This window comes from Pseudophryne corroboree, chromosome 4 (assembly GCF_028390025.1).
Source record: "Pseudophryne corroboree isolate aPseCor3 chromosome 4, aPseCor3.hap2, whole genome shotgun sequence".
Lineage (NCBI taxonomy): Eukaryota > Metazoa > Chordata > Amphibia > Anura > Myobatrachidae > Pseudophryne > Pseudophryne corroboree.
The window spans coordinates 861,876,710-861,898,990 of record NC_086447.1 but is presented as its reverse complement, the minus strand read 5'-3'; the positions used below and the strand labels follow the sequence as shown (position 1 = coordinate 861,898,990).

Here is a 22,281-nt window from a genome sequence, read left to right as displayed (position 1 = left end):
AGTATTGCTGGTCCAGTGCAGTATTATTGTTGGTAATAATCTCTGCATTGTATATGTGACTGAGTGTGTGCCAATGGCTGCTGTGTGGTCTCTATTTCATGTATCTCACACATATGGCTATCCCTATATTCTGTACCCTGAGGGGGCTCCGTGCGTCAGGGTTTTAAGATAATATAGGAATTTCACAGGATATACGTATTTTGTATTTTTCTCTGTTTTTCAGTCACATTTTACCTTGCAGTCACACCACACAGGGGATTTTTGTCAGGTAGTTTGTCTGCTTATCTTGTACTGTTACACCCTAGGGTTACGCTTGCATATCATGTCTGCTAAACAGGGTGGAAAATACATGGCTGATCCTGCACCATGCAGTGTTGATGCCACGGATTTCTCGGGAGGAAAACGTAGCAGCTGAGGGTTCAGGTACTAGGGGTTCTATACCCCATGGTCAGTCTGCAGCAACGGGGGGCAAATCAAGACCCACCTTAGGCTGTTTTCTCTAATTTACTGACTACGCTAGTAACTAGACTTGCACCCCCTGTGGGACCTCCTGTGCCATTAGAGTCACATATTGTCCCTGCAGTTAATCCGCTGTGGGCAGATACTCAGTTCTCTCGGTTACAGCAATTACATCAGTCACTAGCTAAGCAAAATCCTGACTTTCGCCCACCTAAGACCAGAGGGTCATCTAAACGGTCCATTACTTCCTCACAATCCACATGTTTCGGATACCTCATCCGATGTAGATGGCGCTTTCACTGACCCCTCAGACTCTGATGCAGATGCTTCTGATGGGGAATTTCTGACACAGGTGGATGTTCCTGACCGCTTAGAGACTAACAGGCTGATACTTCAAATCAATGATGATGGAGGGCATCCAGCTACCTCTGCGAAACCAGATAAGTTTAAACGTCAGAAGGTTACTAAGTTGGTTTTACCTCATTCTGACCACTTGGTTGATATTAGTCAGGAATCCTGGGAAAACCGGGTAAGAAGTTTTCCTGGTCTACGAAGATGCTAGCTCGTTATCCCCTCGCTACAGAGTTAACAATTAGAAAACACCGCCGCCGGAGGACTCACAAGTTGCGCATCTGGTGGTCTCATCTGCTCTGCCCGTCACTACCGTCACTTCCCTGAGGGGACCGACTGATAAGCGTGTGGAGGGTTGCTCGAAGTATATTTACACTCTTGCCTGAGCTATGCATAATCTTACTATTGCGGCCTCTTGGGCTGCTAAAGCTATAGAGGCCTGGGTTCAGGAAGTTGAGGCGGAACTACACAGTCTAATTTTCCTGATAATGCTAGGCAGTGTCTTTCATATATTACGGCCTCCCATTATATTTAGGAGGCGGCATCTGATGCAGGTATCCTGGCGGCCAAAGCATCTACTACGTCTACTCTGGCTCGCCGGATCCTCTGGTTGCGGTCCTGGTCTGTAGATCTGGGGGTCTAGAAAGGCCTTGGAGGTGATCCCTTTTTGTGGAAGATCTCAACAAGACCGTTGCTGACAGCATCTGCTAAGACTGCATGTCTGCCTAGTACTACTCCTTCGGCTCCGAAAGCTAAGAGTACTTCCTTTTCGACCTCCAGGTTAGGCGTACCCGATACAGGCTCGCACTTCCAAATCCACTAAGCCCAAACCTAAACGTGCCTGGGCTGCCCGTCAGCCTGCTTCCAAAACAGAGTTGAAGACAACTTCAAACGCCTGGGTACAGGAAGTCGTCACTCACGGATACGCCATATTCTTCAAGAAACGTCCCCCTCATCACTTTTGCCTGACAGACATCCCTTCGGATCAGGTAAAGGTAGAGACTCTTAGTTCGGTGGTTCAGTCCCTCCTGGATACAGGAGAGTGGTAGCGCCGGTGCCTCTGGCTCAGAAAGGTAGGAGGTACTATTCAACGCTGTTCCTAGTCCCGAAACCGAATGGTTCCTCTCGGCCAATTCTAAACCTCAAGTCTTTGAACAAGTTTGTGAGGGTCTCCAAGTTTTGTATGGAAACCCTTCGCTCTATTGTCCTGGCTCTGGGGCCAGGGGACTATATTGTATCCCTGGACATACAGGATGCTTACCTACATATACCTATTGCCGTTTCGCATCAGCTATACCTGCTGTTTGCTATTGGTAACCTCCATTATCAATTCCGGGCCTTACCCTTTGGACTGACTACGGCTCTGCGAATCTTCACCAAGGTAATGACAGTGATGAAGGCCCTGCTCCTCCGTCAACTGGATCTGACGGTCCAGTTTCTACAAGCCCACGGATGGCTCATCAACTGGAAGAAATCATCTCTGGTCCCCGCTCAGGGTATGGTGCATCTGGGGGCGTTGTTGGACACACAACCAGCGGTTGTTCTTGTCTCAGGAGAGAGTCTTGATACTTCAGGTCAGGATGCGATGCTTCCTCTCTCGCCTGCGAGTGCCGATACACTCGGCAATGCAAGTACTAGGCCTCATGGTGTCTGTTTTCAACATGGTAGAGTATGCTCAATTTCATTCCCGCCCTCTGCAGAAACTGATTCTTGCCAAGTGGGACGGCCTGCCTCACCGGATCAGGTCTCACATGATCTCCTTGTCTCCGAAGGTTAGTCTGTCACGGAGCTGGTGGCTACAGGATCAACAATTGTGCAGGGGTCGTCCCTTCTGGATCTCCAACTGGGTCCTCCTGACGACATATGCCAGTCTGAGGGGTTGGGGTGCGGTGTTGGAGCAACACTCTCTTCAGGGTCGGTGGACCAGGGAGGAGTCTCTCCTCCAGATAAACATTCTGGAATTGCAGGCAGTGTTCAATGCTCTGAAACTGGCCCAGCATCTGGAACAGAACAGGCCTGTTCATGTACAGTCAGACAACGCCACCACGGTAGCGTACATAAATCATCAAGGCAGCACTCAAAGCCGCATGGCAATGTTGGAAGTGTCAAAGATTCTTCAATGGGCGGAACGCCATCTGCCAGCCATATCGGCAGTGTTCATTCCGGGGTCCTCAACTGGGAAGCAGACTTCCTCAGTCGTCAGGACTTACACGCCGAAGAAAGGAGCCTTCATTCCGAAGTATTTCAACTCCTAGTGGACATGTGGGGTCTACCAGATGTAGATCTGAAGGCATCTCGACACAATCACAAGGTTCCGGTCATCGGAGCAAGAACAAAAGATACTCAAGCAGAGTTCGTGGACGCACTGGCAATTTCATGGAACTTTCAGCTGCCATACGTGTTCCCTCCGGTGTCACTCCTACCCAGAGTAGTGAGGAAGTTCAAGCAAGAAAGAGGAATCCTACTTCTGATAGCTCAGGCATGGCCCAGATGGCATTGGTTCTCAGACCTACAGGGTCTCCCGCTGGAGCGTCCTCTTCTGCTTCCACAACGACCAGACCTCCTCGTTCAGGGCCCTGGATCTGGTCCGGCTGGCTTTGACGGCGTGGCTCTTGAAGCTTCCATACTGAGGGCCAAAGGATTTTCTGAGGCGGTCATTCAAACTATGTCGAAGGCCCGTAAGCCGGCTTCTGCTCGGATTTACCATTGAGTCTGGAATTCTTACTTTGCTTGGTGCGCATCTAACAATCATATCGTTTACCAGTTTAGTACGGACTAATTTTTGGCCTTCCTACAACAGGGCCTGGACTTGGGCCTTCGGCTGGCCTCTATTAAGGTTCATATTTCTGCCTTGTCAGTTTGGTTTCAGAGAAAAATTGCGACTCTACTTGATGTTCATACATTCACTCAGGGTGTTTTACGGATTCAACCTCCCTATGTCCCACCTGTGGCTCCTTGGGATTTGTCGGTGGTTCTGGAGGCCTTGCAAGAGTCTCCATTTGAACTTCTTGAATCTGCGGACCTTAAGTGGCACTCTCTTAAGGTCTTATTTCTGCTGGCTATTGCCTCTGCTAGACGGGTATCAGATTTGGGTGCCTTGTCTTATAGGTCCCCCTATCTGATTTTTCACCGTTACCGGGCGGTTCTTAGACCGCGCCCTGGTTATCTACCTAAGGTGGTATCTTCCTTCCGCCTTAAATAGGAGATTGTGGTTCCGGCCTTTGTCTCTCCTGAATTGTCTTCCAAAGAGAGGTCTTTGGATGTGGTACGGGCTCTCTGTATCTATGCGAAGAGGACAGCCTTCGTTAGGAAGTCTGATTCTCTCTTTGTACGGTTTGGTTTTCACAAACGTGACTGGCCTGCTAACAAGCAGACCTTGGCCAGATGGATTAGAATGGTGATTGCACATGATTATGTACAGGCTGGCCTTCCAGCTCCTGCTACCATCAGAGCCCATTCTACTCGATCTGTTGGACCTTCTTGGGCGGCCCGCCGTGGTGCGACCCTTGAAGAATTGTGCAAGGCAGCTGCGTGGTCCTCAGTGAACACGTTCATAAGGTTCTATGCCTTCGATACTTCCGCCTCCCAGGATGCTTTCTTTGGACGCCGGGTTCTTGTGCCCGCTGCAGTGTATCCCCTCCCATGAGGAACTGTTTTAGGACATCCCCGATGTTATTCCCTGTGGAACCCGAATGTACCCCGCTGCAGAAAAGGAGATTTATGGTAAGAACTTACCTTTGTTAAATCTTTCTGTGAGGTACACTGGGTTCCACAGTGCGCCCACCCTGACGCACTTAGCATTAGCCGCTGACACCTTCTCCTGTCGTGAGAATGTGGTGTATGTGGCTACTAACAGTTGTCGTCTCTTTTACCCGCTACTGCATTGGACTGGTTAACAAAACTGAGCTCCTGTGCACGGAGGCAGGGTTATAGAGGAGGCGGCGCTGAGCATCTTGGGAACAGCCAAAGCTTTTAGCCTGTTGGTGCCTCGGATCAAGATCCTACTCTACACCCCAATGTTATTCCCTTTAGAACCCAGTGTACCTCGCAGAAAGAGATTTAACAAAGGTAAGTTCTTACCATAAATCTCATTTTTACGTCCGAGTCCAATTCACCTACCATTGTTTTTGAATTATGACGTAAGGTGGCCATGCATGTGCTGACATGCCTGGGGATAACAGGAAATTGGCATGACAGTGTATTCCCCGAATTAAGCAGTATACCAGAGAATAATCCAGTCACATCAATAGTGTTATTATACCAGTCTTGTTAAACAGGATTGGAAGATGATGGTTATTGCCTGTGTGTCGCTGTCCTGGGACTGCACTAACCGCGAGCTGTGGAATCAGTGGCACTATGTAGCCCACAAGCGACCAGCTACATAGTGCTATGTACCAAATTAACATAGAACTGCGTTGTAAACACTGCAGAAGTATAAGCCTCCAATACTAAAGGGGCAATTCAAAAGTTTTTACATGCGGCTGTCACTAGGGGGCGCAAATTCAACTGTTGCTCCGTTTGGGTACCCGTTGGCTGCGGGGGACAATTCTTATCGTAGACAGCTAAGGTGGCGAGAAGAAATGTGCGAACAGTCTGTAGTTTGGGCACCTATACAGGAATTTGGGTCCCCTAGCCAGGACGGGTTTAGCCACTATACACCGCTAAACCACAACTATCAGGGTTCATAAGTGATGAATTATGCCCAATCGGAGCAACAACTGAATTGTTCCGACTAGCGCCTATAACTTTGGGAACCCGTTAAAACAACTGAATGGCCTCCTACAGTCTATCAGCACAGTATGCTGCTATGACAATGTTTAAAGCTTCTGATGAAATTTTCTAGAGTAACAGCTATATAAGGGTCCAAAACAACTACAAATATGATACAATACAATTTACCGCAACATCACTTCTACATGGAAAGTTTGGTTGGTTGCTTTAGATCTGAAATGTCAAATCTGCCAGCTTGGTGCTCCAAAAGGTAGATTACACTAACGAGAGAATATCATGACCAAATTAAACAAGTTTCCCATACATGTCTCAATTATTGCACATGTTTCATGCCGTTCTGGCCAATTAAAATGTACCAGATATAAACGGTTTCAAACAAATGCCTAGAACTGGCAATAATGGGTTCCGCTCTTACCTCCATACTGCTTTTTGTTGGACAAGCGGTTCTTTTAGGGACGAGAGTTTTTCTGCGGAGTTGATATGGACTATTCTGTGCACCAGGACCTGATTCTTCTGCAACCATGTCTGCAGGCACTTCATCTGTACACAGAGGAACATGTGTTAGCAAATGCACAAAGACTGGACAGACTTTTTAAACAATAAGGCCCTTCCAATCTAACAATCAAAGGATATATTAAAAATAAATAAAAAATATAGTAACTTAAACTTTCAATAAACTTAGTGGTAATTTGCACAAATGAGGTAATGAGCAAACACAGGAGGGTATTTTTTTTATACTAAACAATTATAGACGTGTAGAAAGTTCTGGTTATTCTTGTTGCTTATAAGCGTTGTCATATGCAGAGAGGAGAATTAAGTGCAGATACCTTGTGAATAAATGCTGCAGTAACACCCACCTATAATTTATTTTATTAAGTTATTTATGTAGCGCACACATATTGTGCAGCACTTTACAGAGAATATTTATAGTAACACACATCAGTCCCTACTCCAGTGGAGCTTACAGTCTATAGTCAAACACACATTACAGAAGCCAAGCAATCTACCCGAGAGAGGAAACCAAAGCACCCGCGGGTAACCCACGCAAACACGCAGCGCGCACTTGGCCACATTTCTTTGAGACAGCAACGCTAACAATTGCCACGTTAGGATTATATTCATTAATTGACATTTAACAGTATCCCAAAACTTCTTGCTATTTATATTCTAATAACTCTCATTTCTATAAAGCTGAGAGATTCAGAATGGACTGAAATAATGTACATGAGCACATACATTCCTTCTAATAGGCCCTACACAATGGTCGATCTGACTGAAAGATATGAACGATCTCATTCATTATTGAAAGAGATACCGTTAATAACTTTCAGTGTGGAGGCTCCAGCGATGAACGATGTGCGGCCCCGCGCTCGTTCATCGCTGGTACCCCGTGGGCTGTGCATGCAGGCCAATATGGACGATCTCGTCCATATTTGCCTGCACTTCTATAGAGCAGGGTGACGGGGGAGTGAAGGAACTTCACTCCCACTGACACAGACACTGCCCCTCCCCCCCCGCCGCCTGGTCGCCCGTGTCCGCCGTCGGGCAGCTCGGCGGCGGATCTTTAAATGTGTAGGGCCCTTTAGCCAATGATGTAGCGGGAATACAATATCATGGTAAATCTAGTTCTCTATTAAACTGGGTACACACTAGACAATATGTCATCCGATGCGGCGGATCGGACAGACGTATCGGGTACATCGCGATAGGTCTCTGACGATGTGCGCTTCCGTGCGTTGTCAGCGACATCCTCCGTCAGCCCACAAAAGACATCGCTAGCAAGTGCCATGCTGCTGAATGCAGCATGGGCCACGCCGTTGTCGGCATCAGCAAATGTGTATGCACCCGTCAACGCCAGGTCTGGTCACTCAAGATGTCGCTGGGTACAAACATCGTGTAGTGTGTACCCAGCTTAACAAGTGATATCTACTGCTGCAGTGGGAATAGAGAGACTGAAATAAGAGACAATTCAGTGATCAGATAATAGTAGAGAACACTAATACCCCTTTCACACAGAGCCAAGAACCCGGGATATTGCTGGTGCTAGCCAACGCAAACCCAGGTCATTCTTAAGTCGGATGCTGTGTGAAAAGCAGACTCACAGGGGAGTTTAGTGAATCGACCGATAAAAGGGAGAGCTTATTACGCTTACCTTGTTTCTCAACCAGCAGCATGTAACATATGTACTTACAAGCCTGTTGCATACACACAAAATCAACACCCATTATGTACAATGCCTCAGGAAGCAACTCGGCTAGTACGACGTTACTAAACAACGTGTGTATGCGGTGTGAAACGGCAGGGAACCGTACAGACAACAAAACACACAGGGACAACAACACAGCAGCCTGGTTGTTAGGATACCAGCTAAATTATCTCTAACTGGAAATGTTCTTATTTGTAGAATTAAATACTCCATTAAAAACCGGACTAACGAGACTCAGAAAACAGAAAATGAGAAAAATCATTCAAAGAAAAAAAATTAATGCAAAGTAGGAAGCGCGCACCTTAATAGGAAGCTGGCTACCAGAGCAGGATAGCCTGGCTTGTCTTTCCTCGCAGCACGTCACTTTAATAGGTTGTGCTGAATTCTTTGCATTTTTCCGCCTCATTAATCGACCCTCGTGGAAGAACGACTCTGGTCACTGACTAAATCTTTCCAAGGTAAAGTTATCCGAGCGATATTTAAAACGGAAAGTTTACGGAGCAAGTACTTTGTGGTTTGGAGAGTCACTCTCAGAATGCAGCACGTATCCCGCAAATCTACAGGAATCGGTCAGGGAGGTGACTAAAGTGGTTCAAACGAAAGATCTAAACTTTCCTAGCCATGGGAGACACTGGACACTGCCGCCATTCTTTAGGACTGGGTGTAGTACAGACCTGATAATGCTATATTGTATCGTTTCTGTTTTTTGTAATTGCGCTTTACGGGGGGTATTGAATTGTAGTCGGAACTGCCGTCTTGTCGGAAAGACGGCAGTTCCCGACTTTAGGTCAGAAACTGTTCCGACCTATTCAGTCCCCCTGCTGTTTTACCGACAAGTCGGCAATTCCAACTTGTTGGAAAACACATGGATCGGCGGAATAGCCGCGGATCCACGTGTTTTGTTGGCATCACGGCCAAATCCAACAGGTTTTAGCCCAGTTTCTGACAATGTCAATCCGAGTTTAAAAAAAGTCGGATTAGCATTGTCGGGAACGGCCAAATATGTTGCTTCCTTTCCGTCTGAAAGGATCTGACAAGCATTGAATACACCCCTTAGTGTCTTGTCTTAAGACTTTGACCATTGCTCTTAAGATGCCCTTGAAAACCCTTCTTTACTTCTCAACTGCTTATACTCACTGTCCCAACATTTACTTTAGAGCAAAAAGTTCACAGAACACTCCAAAGGGATGTGAAAGCCTTGGTTAAGTGTGAAAACTACACTGCACAGATTACGACAAACTCACAGGCAGTTTTACCCTTTAAATAGCAAGTTAAGCTGCTTTTATTTTTAATGATAATATCTAATTAGCAAATCATGTGGCAGCAACTCAATGCGTAAGAGCATGCAGACATGGGGGGTCATTCCGAGTTGTTCGCTCGCAAGCTGCTTTTAGCAGCATTGCACACGCTAAGCCGCCGCCTACTGGGAGTGAATCTTAGCTTATCAAAATTGCAAACGAAAGATTAGCAGAATTGCGAAAATACATCTCTGTGCAGTTTCTGAGTAGCTCGAGACTTACTCGGCATCTGCGATCAGGTCAGTGCTTGTCGTACCTGGTTTGACGTCACAAACACACCCAGCATTCGCCCAGACACTCCTCCGTTTCTCCAGCCACTCCCGCGTTTTTCCCAGAAACTGTAGCGTTTTTTCACACACTCCCATAAAACGGCCAGTTTCCGCCCAGAAACACCCACTTCCTGTCAATCACATTACGATCAGCAGAACGAAGAAAAAACCGTGAGTAAAATTCCTAACTGCATAGCAAATTTACTTGGCGCAGTCGCACTGCGGACATTGCGCATGCGCACTAAGCGGAAAATCGCTGCGATGCGAAAAAATTAACCGAGCGAACAACTCGGAATGACCCCCATGGTCAGGATAATAAGAATTTACTTACCGATAATTCTATTTCTCGTAGTCCGTAGTGGATGCTGGGGACTCCGTCAGGACCATGGGGAATAGCGGCTCCGCAGGAGACAGGGCACAAAAGTAAAAGCTTTAGGATCAGGTGGTGTGCACTGGCTCCTCCCCCTATGACCCTCCTCCAAGCCTCAGTTAGGATACTGTGCCCGGACGAGCGTACACAATAAGGAAGGATTTTGAATCCCGGGTAAGACTCATACCAGCCACACCAATCACACTGTACAACCTGTGATCTGAACCCAGTTAACAGCATGATAACAGCGGAGCCTCTGAAAAGATGGCTCACAACAATAATAACCCGATTTTTGTAACAATAACTATGTACAAGTATTGCAGACAATCCGCACTTGGGATGGGCGCCCAGCATCCACTACGGACTACGAGAAATAGAATTATCGGTAAGTAAATTCTTATTTTCTCTGACGTCCTAGTGGATGCTGGGACTCAGTCAGGACCATGGGGATTATACCAAAGCTCCCAAACGGGCGGGAGAGTGCAGATGACTCTGCAGCACCGAATGAGAGAACTCCAGGTCCTCCTCAGCCAGGGTATCAAATTTGTAGAATTTTGCAAACGTGTTTGCTCCTGACCAAGTAGCAGCTCGGCAAAGTTGTAAAGCAGAGACCCCTCGGGCAGCCGCCCAAGATGAGCCCACCTTCCTTGTGAAATGGGCATTTACATATTTTGGCTGTGGCAGGCCTGCCACAGAATGTGCAAGCTGAATTGTACTACACATCCAACTAGCAATCGTCTGCTTAGAAGCAAGAGCACCCAGTTTGTTGGGTGCATACAGGATAACAGCAAGTCAGTTTTCCTGACTCCAGCCGTCCTGGAAACCTATATTTTCAGGGCCCTGACAACATCTAGCAACTTGGAGTCCTTCAAGTCCCTAATAGCCGCAGGTACCACAATAACTGGTTCAGGTGAAACGCTGACACCACCTTAGGGAGAAACTGGGGACGAGTCCGCAGCTCTGCCCTGTCCGAATGGACAATCAGATATGGGCTTTTGTGAGACAAAGCCACCAATTCTGACACTCGCCTGGCCGAGGCCAGGGCCAACCGCATGGTCACTTTTCATGTGAGATATTTAAATCCACAGATTTGAGCGGTTTAAAATGTGATTTGAGGAATCCCAGAACTACTTTGAGATCCCACAGTGCCACTGGAGGCACAAAAGGGGGTTGTATATGCAGTACTCCCTTGACAAACTTCTGGACTTCAGGAAGTGAAGCCAATTCTTTTTGGAAGAAAATTGACAGGGCCGAAATTTGAACCTTAATGGACCCCAATTTGAGGCCCATAGACACTCCTGTTTGCAGGAAATGCAGGAATCGACCGAGTTGAAATTTCTTCGTGGGGCCTTCCTGGCCTCACACCACGCAACATATTTTTGCCACATGTGGTGATAATGTTGTGCGGTCACCTCCTTCCTGGCTTTGACCAGGGTAGGAATGACCTCTTCCGGAATGCCTTTTTCCCTTAGGATCCGGCGTTCCACCGCCATGCCGTCAAACGCAGCCGCGGTAAGTCTTGGAACAGACATGGTACTTGCTGAAGCAAGTCCCTTCTTAGCGGCAGAGGCCATGAGTCCTCTGTGAGCATTTCTTGAAGTTCCGGATACCAAGTCCTTCTTGGCCAATCCGGAGCCACGAGTATAGTTCTTACTCCTCTACGTCTTATAATTCTCAGTACCTTGGGTATGATAAGCAGAGGAGGGAACACATACACCGACTGGTACACCCACTGTGTTACCAGAACGTCCACAGCTATTGCCTGAGGGTCTCTTGTGTTCAGGCGGGACGCCATCATGTCCACCTTTGGTCTTTCCCAACGGTTCACAATCATGTGGAAGACTTCCCGATGAAGTCCCCACTCTCCCGGGTGGAGGTCGTGCCTGCTGAGGAAATCTGCTTCCCAGTTGTCCACTCCCGGAATGAACACTGCTGACAGTGCTATCCCATGATTTTCCGCCCAGCGAAGAATCTTTGCAGTTTCTGCCATTTCCCTCTTGCTTCCTGTGCCGCCCTGTCTGTTTACGTGGGCGACTGCCGTGGTGTTGTCCCACTGGATCAATACCGGCTGACCTTGAAGCAGAGGTCTTGCTAAGCTTAGAGCATTGTTTTATGTAGAGAGAAGTCTCCAGACTTGATCACACTCCCTGGAAAAAAAAATTTTTCCTTGTGCGACTGCTCCCCAGCCTCTCTGGCTGGCATCCGTGGTCACCAGGACCCAGTCCTGAATGCCGAATCTGCGGCCCTTTAGTAGATGAACACTCTGCAGCCACCGCAGAAGAAACACCCTTGTCCTTGGAGACAGGGTTATCCGCTGATGCATCTGAAGATGCGATCCGGACCATTTTTCCAGCAGATCCCACTGAAAAGTCTTGTGTGAAATCTGCCGAATGGAATCGCTTCGTAAGAAGCCACCATTTTTCCCAGGACCCTTGTGCAATGATGCACTGACACTTTTCCTGGTTTTAGGAGGTTCCTGACTAGCTCGGATAACTCCCTTGCTTTCTTCTCCGGGAGAAACACCCTTTTCTGGACTGTGTCCAGAATCATCCCTAGGAACAGCAAATTGTCGTCGGAAACAGCTGCGGTTTTGGAATATTTAGAATCCACCCATGCTGTCGTAGAACTACTTGAAATAGTGCTACTCCGACCTCCAACTGTTCTCTGGACCTTGCCCTTATCAGGATATCGTCCATTTTCTTTGAAGAAGAATCATCATTTCGGCCATTACCTTGGTAAAGACCCGGGGTGCCGTGGACAATCCAACCGGCATCGTCTGAAACTGATAGTGACAGTTCTGTACTACGAACCTGAGGTACCCTTAGTGAGAAGGGCAAATTGGGACATGGAGGAAGCATCCCTGATGTCCCGGGACACCATATAGTCCCCTTCTTCCTGGTTCGCTATCACTGCTCTGAGTGACTCCATCTTGATTTGAACCTTTGTATGTAAGTGTTCAAATATTTCAGATTTAGAATAGGTCTCACCGAGCCGTCTGGCTTCAGTACCACAATATAGTGTGGAATAATACCCCTTTCCTTGTTGTAGGAGGAGTACTTTGATTATCACCTGCTGGGAATACAGCTTGGGAATTGTTTCCAATACTGCCTCCCTGTCGGAGGGAGACGTTGGTAAAGCAGACTTCAGGAACCTGCGAGGGGGAGACGTCTCGAATTTCCAATCTTTACCCCTGGGATACTACTTGTAGGATCCAGGGGTCCTGTACGGCCCCAGCGTCATGCTGAGGACTTGGCAGACGCGGTGGAAGACTTCTGTTCCTGGGAATGGGCTGCCTGCTGCAGTCTTCTTCCCTTTCCTCTATCCCTGGGCAGATATGACTGGCCTTTTGCCCGCTTGCCCTTATGGGGACGAAAGGACTGAGGCTGAAAAGACGGTGTCTTTTTCTGCTGAGATGTGACTTAGGGTAAAAAAGGTGGATTTTCCAGCTGTTGCCGTGGCCACCAGGTCCGATGGACCGACCCCAAATAACTCCTCCCCTTTATACGGCAATACTTCCATGTGCCGTTTGGAATATGCATCACCTGACCACTGTCGTGTCCATAAACATCTTCTGGCAGATATGGACATCGCACTTACTCTTGATGCCAGAGTGCAAATATCTCTCTGTGCTATATAGTCAATAAAATACTGTCCCTGTCAAGGGTATCAATATTTTCAGTCAGGGAATCCGACCAAGCCACCCCAGCGCTGCACAGCCAGGCTGAGGCGATAGCTGGTCGCAGTATAACACCAGTATGTGTGTATATACTTTTTAGGATATTTTCCAGCCTCCTATCAGCTGGCTCCTTGAGGGCGGCCGTATCTGGAGACTGTAACGCCACTTGTTTTGATAAGCGTGTGAGCGCCTTATCCACCCTAAGGGGTGTTTCCCAACGCGCCCTAACTTCTGGCGGGAAAGGGTATACCGCCAATAATTTTCTATCGGGGGAAACCCACGCATCATCACACACTTCATTTAATTTATCTGATTCAGGAAAACTACAGGTAGTTTTTTCACACCCACATAATACCCTTTTTTGTGGTACTTGTAGTATCAGAAATATGTAACACCTCCTTCATTGCCCTTAACATGTAACGTGTGGCCCTAAAGGAAAATACGTTTGTTTCTTCACCGTCGACACTGGAGTCAGTGTCCGTGTCTGTGTCTATGTCGACCGACTGAGGTAAATGGGCGTTTTAAAGCCCCTGACGGTGTTTGAGACGCCTGGACAGGTACTAATTTGTTTGCCGGCCGTCTCATGTCGTCAACCGACCTTGAAGCGTGTTGACATTATCACGTAATTTCTTAAATAAGCCATCCATTCCGGTGTCGACTCCCTAGAGAGTGACATCACCATTACAGGCAATTGCTCCGCCTCCTCACCAACATCGTCCTCATACATGTCGACACACACGTACCGACACACAGCACACACACAGGGAATGCTCTGATAGAGGACAGGACCCCACTAGCCCTTTGGGGAGACAGAGGGAGAGTTTGCCAGCACACACCAAAACGCTATAATTATACAGGGACAACCTTTATATAAGTGTTTTCCCTTATAGCATCTTAATATATAATCATATCGCCAAATAAGTGCCCCCCCTCTCTGTTTTAACCCTGTTTCTGTAGTGCAGTGCAGGGGAGAGCCTGGGAGCCTTCCCACCAGCAGTTCTGTGAGGGAAAATGGCGCTGTGTGCTGAGGAGATAGGCCCCGCCCCCTATTCCGGCGGGCTCTTCTCCCGGTTTTTCTGAGACCTGGCAGGGGTGAAATACATCCATATAGCCTCAGGGACTATATGTGATGTATTCTTTTTAGCCAGAAAATGTATTAACATTGCTGCCCAGGGCGCCCCCCCCAGCGCCCTGCACCCTCAGTGACCGTTGGTGTGAAGTGTGCTGAGAGCAATGGCGCACAGCTGCAGTGCTGTGCGCTACCTCATGAAGACTGAAAAGCCTTCAGCCGCCGGTTTCTGGACCTCTTCTTACTTCGGCATCTGCAAGGGGGACGGCGGCGCGGCTCCGGTGACCCATCCAGGCTGTACCTGTGATCGTCCCTCTGGAGCTAGTGTCCAGTAGCCTAAGAAGCAAATCCATCCTGCACGCAGGTGAGTTCACTTCTTCTCCCCTAGGTCCCTCGTTGCAGTGAGCCTGTTGCCAGCAGGACTCACTGAAAATAAGAAACCTATCAAAACTTTTACTCTAAGCAGCTCTTTATGAGAGCCACCTAGATTGCACCCTGCTCGGACGGGCACAAAAACCTAACTGAGGCTTGGAGGAGGGTCATAGGGGGAGGAGCCAGTGCACACCACCTGATCCTAAAGCTTTTACTTTTGTGCCCTGTCTCCTGCGGAGCCGCTATTCCCCATGGTCCTGACGGAGTCCCAGCATCCACTAGGACGTCAGAGAAATTCAGTTGTTGCTCAGAGCAAGAATGGCTGACAGCAGTGACATTCAGAAGAGCACCTCTGAGAACACTGCACATAGGCCCTCATTCCGAGTTGTTCGCTCGCAAGTTGCTTTTAGCAGCATTGCACATGCTAAGCCGCCGCCTACTGGGAGTGAATCTTAGCTTAGCAGAATTGCGAACGAAAGATTCTCAAAATTGCGAATAGAAATTTCTAAGCAGTTTCTGAGTAGCTCCACACTTACTCCTACACTGCGATCAGTTCAGTGCTTGTCGTTCCTGGTTTGACGTCACAAACACACCCAGCGTTCGCCCAGACACTCCCCCGTTTCTTCAGCCACTCCCGCGTTTTTCCCAGAAACGGCAGCGTTTTTTCACACACTCCCATAAAACGGCCAGTTTCCGCCCAGAAACACCCACTTCCCGTCAATCACACAACGATCACCAGAACGAAGAAAAAACCTCGTAATGCCATGAGTAAAATACCTAACTGCATAGCAAATTTACTTGGCGCAGTCGCAGTGCGAAGATTGCGCATGCGCAGTTTGCGGAAAAACCCTGCGATGCGATGAAAAAGAACGAGCGAACAACTCGGAATGAGGGCCATGGAACCTTGAAGTGGGAAGTGGATGAGATACAGCAGAAGACCACAACATGTAGCAATCTTGTCAGCTAAGAACAGAACACGGAGGCTACAGTGGGCACAGGATCACCAATACTGGACAGTCTGAGATGATGCATCTCAATTTCTGCTACAACATGAAGGTGGTAGGATCAGAATTCGGGGTAAACGTGACTCCATAAACCCATCTGCCTTGTGTAAACAATTGAGGTTGGTGGTGGTGCCATGGTGCAGGGAACATTGTCCTGGCACATGAGGCCCCTTTATACCAAGTGTGCTTTGTTTAAATTACAGTGCTTACATTAGTATTGTTGCTGACCATGTGCATCTCTTTACAACCAAAGTCTACCCATATCCCAATAGCTACCATGTCACACAGCATACTTCATGTCAAGCTGTTTCCGCAATAGGCCTCCAGAGTCAGACCTTAGGGATGTGGTAGAATGAGAGATTCACAACATGAAAGTGATGTCCATAAATTTACAGCAACTCATGAAGCTGCTGTAACCAGGAACCAGAATATCTAATGAGTGTTTCTAGCACATATCTGAATCCCTGCCACCAACAATTCAGGCTGTCCTGGGTGCTACTCAGTACCATACAGGTGAACTTAAACAGAATGTCCGCTGAGTGCACAATTTTCTCCACTGTCCTCCAATATATTATATGTCCTTTTCAAAATCCCTATGGAGAGCAACAAAGAATGTCTGCCACTTACAGACCTGCAGAATGTCATGAGAAGGCAGAGGGGGGAGTGGGAGGATTTTACACTGAAGACAGAGCAACTGAAAGGCCTCCTGTCTGTTCACTACATCATGTGCCATGTGACTGTGGTTGCCTTGGCAATGAATTCACAAGGCTGAAACTCTGCAAGACTAAAAACTAGTAATATCCGCCTGGAAAGCAAAGTTACTTTTTATTTACAGATGTCTCCGTATAGCCTGCCTGTGATTTATGTTTATGGGATACTTGTTCTCCCTGTGGCAGCTCCTAAATTAGGAGGCCAAAAAGGAAATAATCAGATGGTAATTGGTGTATAAAATGCAAAAGGAGACAATGGGGTCGATTAAATTCACCGACAGTTGAATAGCGCCGGGAGTTAGCTCCCGTCGCTATTCAATTCAGCTCCAGTCAAGTCAGCGAAGGCCCGTTCTCCTGGACTTAACAGGTTGAATTGTCGGGAGAACGGGCATTCTCTGATTTAACTCCCCGCTGCGATGCTGATTCCCGACAGAATCAGCCTCGCGCCGGCTGCGCGGTAGCACTTTTGTCGGATTTCTTCTCTCATCCCCCGGAGGTGAGAGAAGAATTCCCGACAACTGAGGGTCACTTGGCGCTGTATTGAATAGCGCTGGGAGCTAATTCCCGATGCTATTCAACTGTCGGTGAATTGAATCAACCCCAATGTTGCCGAATTGCAGTGTTATTCTACACACCACTTGTATCAAACCCAACCACTTCATAAGATATCTCCTCACACATCTTTACAGCAGCCAAATAGCTCCTCTTGGCACTCCAGGTCACATGAGAATCTGCTAGCGTTGGGAGTCTTATTCACATGGCAGTAATACTATCTAGTGCTGCATGGCAAACTGAGGCGGGATGTACGAAGACACATCTGTATGAATAAAAACAGAACAGCCTTTGAGCTACACAGATTGGGTATCCGGTCTCTAGGTCCACCACACTTAGGTCGACCGCTATTGGTGGACATGCATTAGGTCAACATGACAAAAGGTCCACATGCGTTTTTCACAATTTTTTTACATTTTTTCATACTTTACGATCCACTTGGACTACAATTGGGAACGGTAACCTGTGCCGAGCGCAGCGAGCCATGTGAGGGGACACTGTGCACTAACTGGTATTCCCATTCAATCTACGAAGAAAACGACACCCAAAAAAAAAAAAAAAAACCTCATGTCAACCTATTTTAGTTGTTGACTTAGTTACTGTCAACCAATAGTGGTCGACCTAGACATGGTTGAATTAAGTGTTGTCGACCCTATGAACCACACCCCACAGATTGTGAGACTAAGGGGGGAATTAAACAGCTCTAGGCAGTGTTGCTGGGAGCTACATCCCCTCGCTTCTAATTGAGGGGCAGATGTATTAACCTGGAGAAGGCATAAGGAAGTGATAAACAAGTGATAAATGCAAACTGATAAACACATCAGCCAATCAGCTTCCGTATGTAAATTAACAGTTAGGAGCTGATTGGCTGGTGCGTTCATCACCTTGCACATATCACTGGTTTATCACTTCCTTATGCTTTCTCCAGATTAATACATCTACCCCTGAATTCCCGACTAGCTAGAATTCCTATGACAGGATTATACCAAAATGTACATAAAAGGAGAAGTTGATAGTTAAATTAATCTTTCATGCTGCTTTTTTTCTATTTCCCTTGGATATAACAGATAACGCGCTGGAAATTGTTACCTACTGTACATAGCAGTTTTGTTGCCTGAAGGTGGACTTCCCTTACTTACCATACTATCCATTTACACCGGGACAATCCTGAATTACACAGGGTGGCTGACTTCAAGCCTGCATTTCACCTGGTTCAACTAGAGAACCTGTGTAATTCAGGAGTGTCCCGGTTTAAAGGGATAGTATGGCAAAGCCTATGTGTAAGAGTGTAGGAAATAACTTGCACATGCAGCATACCTCCCAACATGACCCTCTCCAGGAGGGACACAATGCTCTGCTTCTGGACTTTTCTCTTCTTTTATGATTGCGGGCACCTGTTTTGAACAGGTTCATGGATGAGAAAGGTGTTTCAGCACAGGTGATGGTAATTATAAATTAAATGGGAAGTCCAGGAGCAGAGCATTCTGTCCCTCCTGGAGAGAGGGTCATGTTGGGAGGTATGCATGCAGATAAATTACATTTTTAAAACTGATGCGATGTCCCGCTGAATTTCATAACGCTTTATGACAGCATAAAACACAAATGTCAACAATTTATACCACACCCGTCTCAGACCAAGTTGATCGCTCGCAAGGCGATTTTAGCAGAGTTACACACGCTAAGCCGCCGCCTACTGGGAGTGAATCTTAGCTTCTTAAAATTGCGAACGATGTATTCGCAATATTGCGATTACAAACTACTTAGCAGTTTCAGAGTAGCTTCAGACTTACTCGGCATCTGCGATCAGTTCAGTGCTTGTCGTTCCTGGTTTGACGTCACAAACACACCCAGCGTTCGCCCAGACACTCCCCCGTTTCTCCGGCCACTCCTGCGTTTTTTCCGGAAACGGTAGCGTTTTTATCCACACGCCCATAATACGCTGTGTTTCCGCCCAGTAACACCCATTTCCTGTCAATCACACTACGATCGCCGGAGCGAAGAAAAAGCCGTGAGTAAAAATACTATCTTCATTGTTAAATTACTTGGCGCAGTCGCAGTGCGAATATTGCGCATGCGTACTAAGCGGAATTTCACTGCGATGCGATGAAAATTACCCAGCGAACGACTCGGAATGAGGGCCAATGTTTTTCTGAGAGTTGTGCTAGTTGCTAGACACAAAGCCCAGACACCTGCTCCCTATGTTCGAAGAGAAGTACTCCTCGAAAAACTCCTGTGTTTTGTGCCATGACACTGCTTGGCACCCCCCTGTTATTTCCACAATGCCTTCAAACATTTTTACTGAAACTATCAGGAGACCTCGTGAAGTACAGCCATCGCTATCTGGCAACGCTCAGTGTAAAACGGTGTTCAGCATAAGCTTTGACATTCATGAGTGTACAAGGTTTGTATGACAAATGTAACAGAATCAAGTTGGATAATTACTAAATTATCGAAATTGTCGCACCCAAATAGACAGGTGGGGGGGGGGGGGGGGGGGGGAGGTTTACCCACGGATAGCAGCTATACCAATCTAAAGTCCTACAGCACTTGCACCCAAGCTGAGAACAAATATATTTGCTTCGTTAGGCGCCATCTAGTGGCAGCCGCTGGGGAAAAACAGCATCTTTACATTTATATTTTTAGATGACATTTTTTAACCATCACCAACATGGCAATTGAACTTAAACATGGCCTCTCCATAGCACAGGACAAAGTAAAGTAACGTCTTCATGTGCTTAAGACTTCAGCAAAACACAAATTACACTGGTTACAAATAGCTGAATGCAAGGTATGCAGTCAAGTTGCCGGCAGTCGGGATCCCGTCGGTCAGGATACATACGCCGAGATCCCGACGGCTGACAATGCCGACAGCCGGAATCCCAGCAAACGGGAGATATTCTCACTCATGAGTGTCCACAACACCCATGGAGCGGGAACAGAACCTGTGGCGATCGCAGCGAGCCCGCAAGGGGACGCTTTGCGCTCACCCTGTTGTTGGCGTACTGACGACAGGCATCCCGATCGCAGGTAAATCCTACTGATCCCGAATGCGAGGACCTTAAATACTGTAGTTTAATACTCTGATTGGGCAAGAGCCCATGTCAATCATGACTGGTAGAAAACGCGGTCAGACAACGCCACTCGGTCACCTACCTACCTACCTGTGCAGAGAAGCAAATGGCCAGAACGGTCCACATTGGCCAACCTGATGTGGTCATACTGTACAGAAATCCAATATCTTAGCAAAAGCATCTGGATCTGGCATGTATGGCCACTTCTAATAACCATGTCATGTGACTGTGCACCACTGGCCCACAGGGTGAGCAGCACTGCACTACACACATGGTTCTGGGGTCCATAATCCCATACGTTCTAGACCAGTTTTTTCCGAACCCGATCCTCATTGCCCACTCACAGACCAGGCACTAATGATATCTACGAATGAGCACAGAAGGCTCCATTAATAGCTCATTGAGCTGACTTACCCACCTTTGCTGAAGCTGGGATAGCCTTAATGCCAGGGCTGTGAGTCGGCCATGAGGTCCTAGTTTGGCAAACACTGCTCTAGAAACCCCCAATTATGAACCCCCTCATTTGTGCCTCTGCAGAAGTGTAGAAGTACTACTGTTCTATAGCATTCTGTAATAAATTTCAAAAGACTTTCATTGCAGTGTTATTCTAAGCTGCTGCATTATACACAGGCGGGCGGACTGCAGCCTACAAACTTACTCCCACAAAACTCAAAGAGAGAGAATCAGCAATACACCCTTGAAACATGAACTGAGAATGCAAAGAGTGAACCACGCCCATTTACATCACTGCAATTCGGTTTCCTAGAATGTGTAAAATATTATAGGGAAAACAAACGTACACACTATCAATGCATCACTCATGCTGTAATGAAAAGGATTATCCTAAATGCAGGAACGGTCTACATAATTATGCATTACCTCAAATAATCCCAACTGCAGTAGAAGCCATTATCTCGGTCACAGCTCGGGGAAAAACCTGCCGCTGTTTATTTTAATGTCACTGCTGAACAAGGCAATAAATAAGTCAACTTTCAAGGTTGCTGATGGTGTGGATGAAGCTGACAGAACCAGAAAATGACACTATAGGAAGCAGGAATGAGGAGACAAAGCGTGGCTAGGAAGTAGAGAGATAAGCCTGTCTGCTATGCTGTGCTGCAGCATGACACAAGCTCCTGACCATGACAGCGTATTAACCTCCAGACTGCCATGTCCTCACTTCACCTACAAGAAATGGCGGGTCCTAAATCTAACAGGTGATAAACAAGTCAGACAATTGCAAAACTATACTAGGGTCTCCTTTGTAGAGAATTATTTTTTCCTTTTTTAAAAAGTCATCATTTACAATAGAATCAGCGTAGATAACTCACTTCTGTATCACACATGCTTCCACTGGATACTGCTGCCCGCTAGCTGCCACACACAAGCCAGGCGGTGGGAACCACACAGACTCACAACCTACCCTGCTACTCTGCCGTCCACGGTGAATGCAAAGGAGAGACAAGCCACCCATAGCCACAGAGAGAAGCACCACATTAGGGCTACAATGACGATGAACTCAGTTTAATGCAATGTTGAATAGTTCTGGGAATGAGTGTCCGGAGCTATTCACTGTCCGTATTGCGTCCAGCACTTAATTTGGGAGATGAAGTTACCTGCAACTGAATCCCCCGGCATTAGGCGTGGTAAAATACATCTCCTGACTTAAGTTCCAGGCGCGATGCAGCACCAGTACAGTCCTCTAGTCACGGGTCTACAGTGAGGCCAATTGAATAGCTCCAGGCACTCATTCCCAGAGCTATTCATCATCACATTCAATCGAATTTCCCCCACGGAGGCAGTACACATCTTGGAAGTAGTCAGCCACTTTAAATGCTGGTTCCCAATAGTACCTCAAGACTGACATAGCAGGTAGTCTAGTGTACAGGTAAAACATCTAGTTCTTCTATAAGGAGAACTCTGTGCTGGCCAATATGTGAATAATGAGAATTGGGGCACTACTGTGTGACATAATATGAATTGAGGGATTCATATTACAGTACATATAATTCAACAATTATATGAATGTATCACCATAAATATATACATCAGGTTTAGCACTGCGTCCAATGTTTTGCCCTTCAAAATAAAAATGTGAAGTGTGTTTTCACAAATACAAGAATTAAAATAGTAGGGGAGATTGTAT

The 22,281-nt window shown here is 47.0% G+C and overlaps 1 protein-coding gene across 2 annotated transcripts in view; it reads right to left on the bottom strand.

Moving 5' to 3' along the window:
- The window catches only part of FBXO11 (F-box protein 11), a 215,184-nt gene that overhangs the window by 115,308 nt on the left and 77,595 nt on the right, over positions 1 to 22,281 (bottom strand). For both annotated transcript variants that reach the window (XM_063918698.1, XM_063918699.1), the window contains exon 2: positions 5,957 to 6,081. In XM_063918698.1, the coding sequence (XP_063774768.1) occupies positions 5,957 to 6,081 (125 nt within the window). The remainder of the gene's footprint in view (positions 1 to 5,956; positions 6,082 to 22,281) is intronic.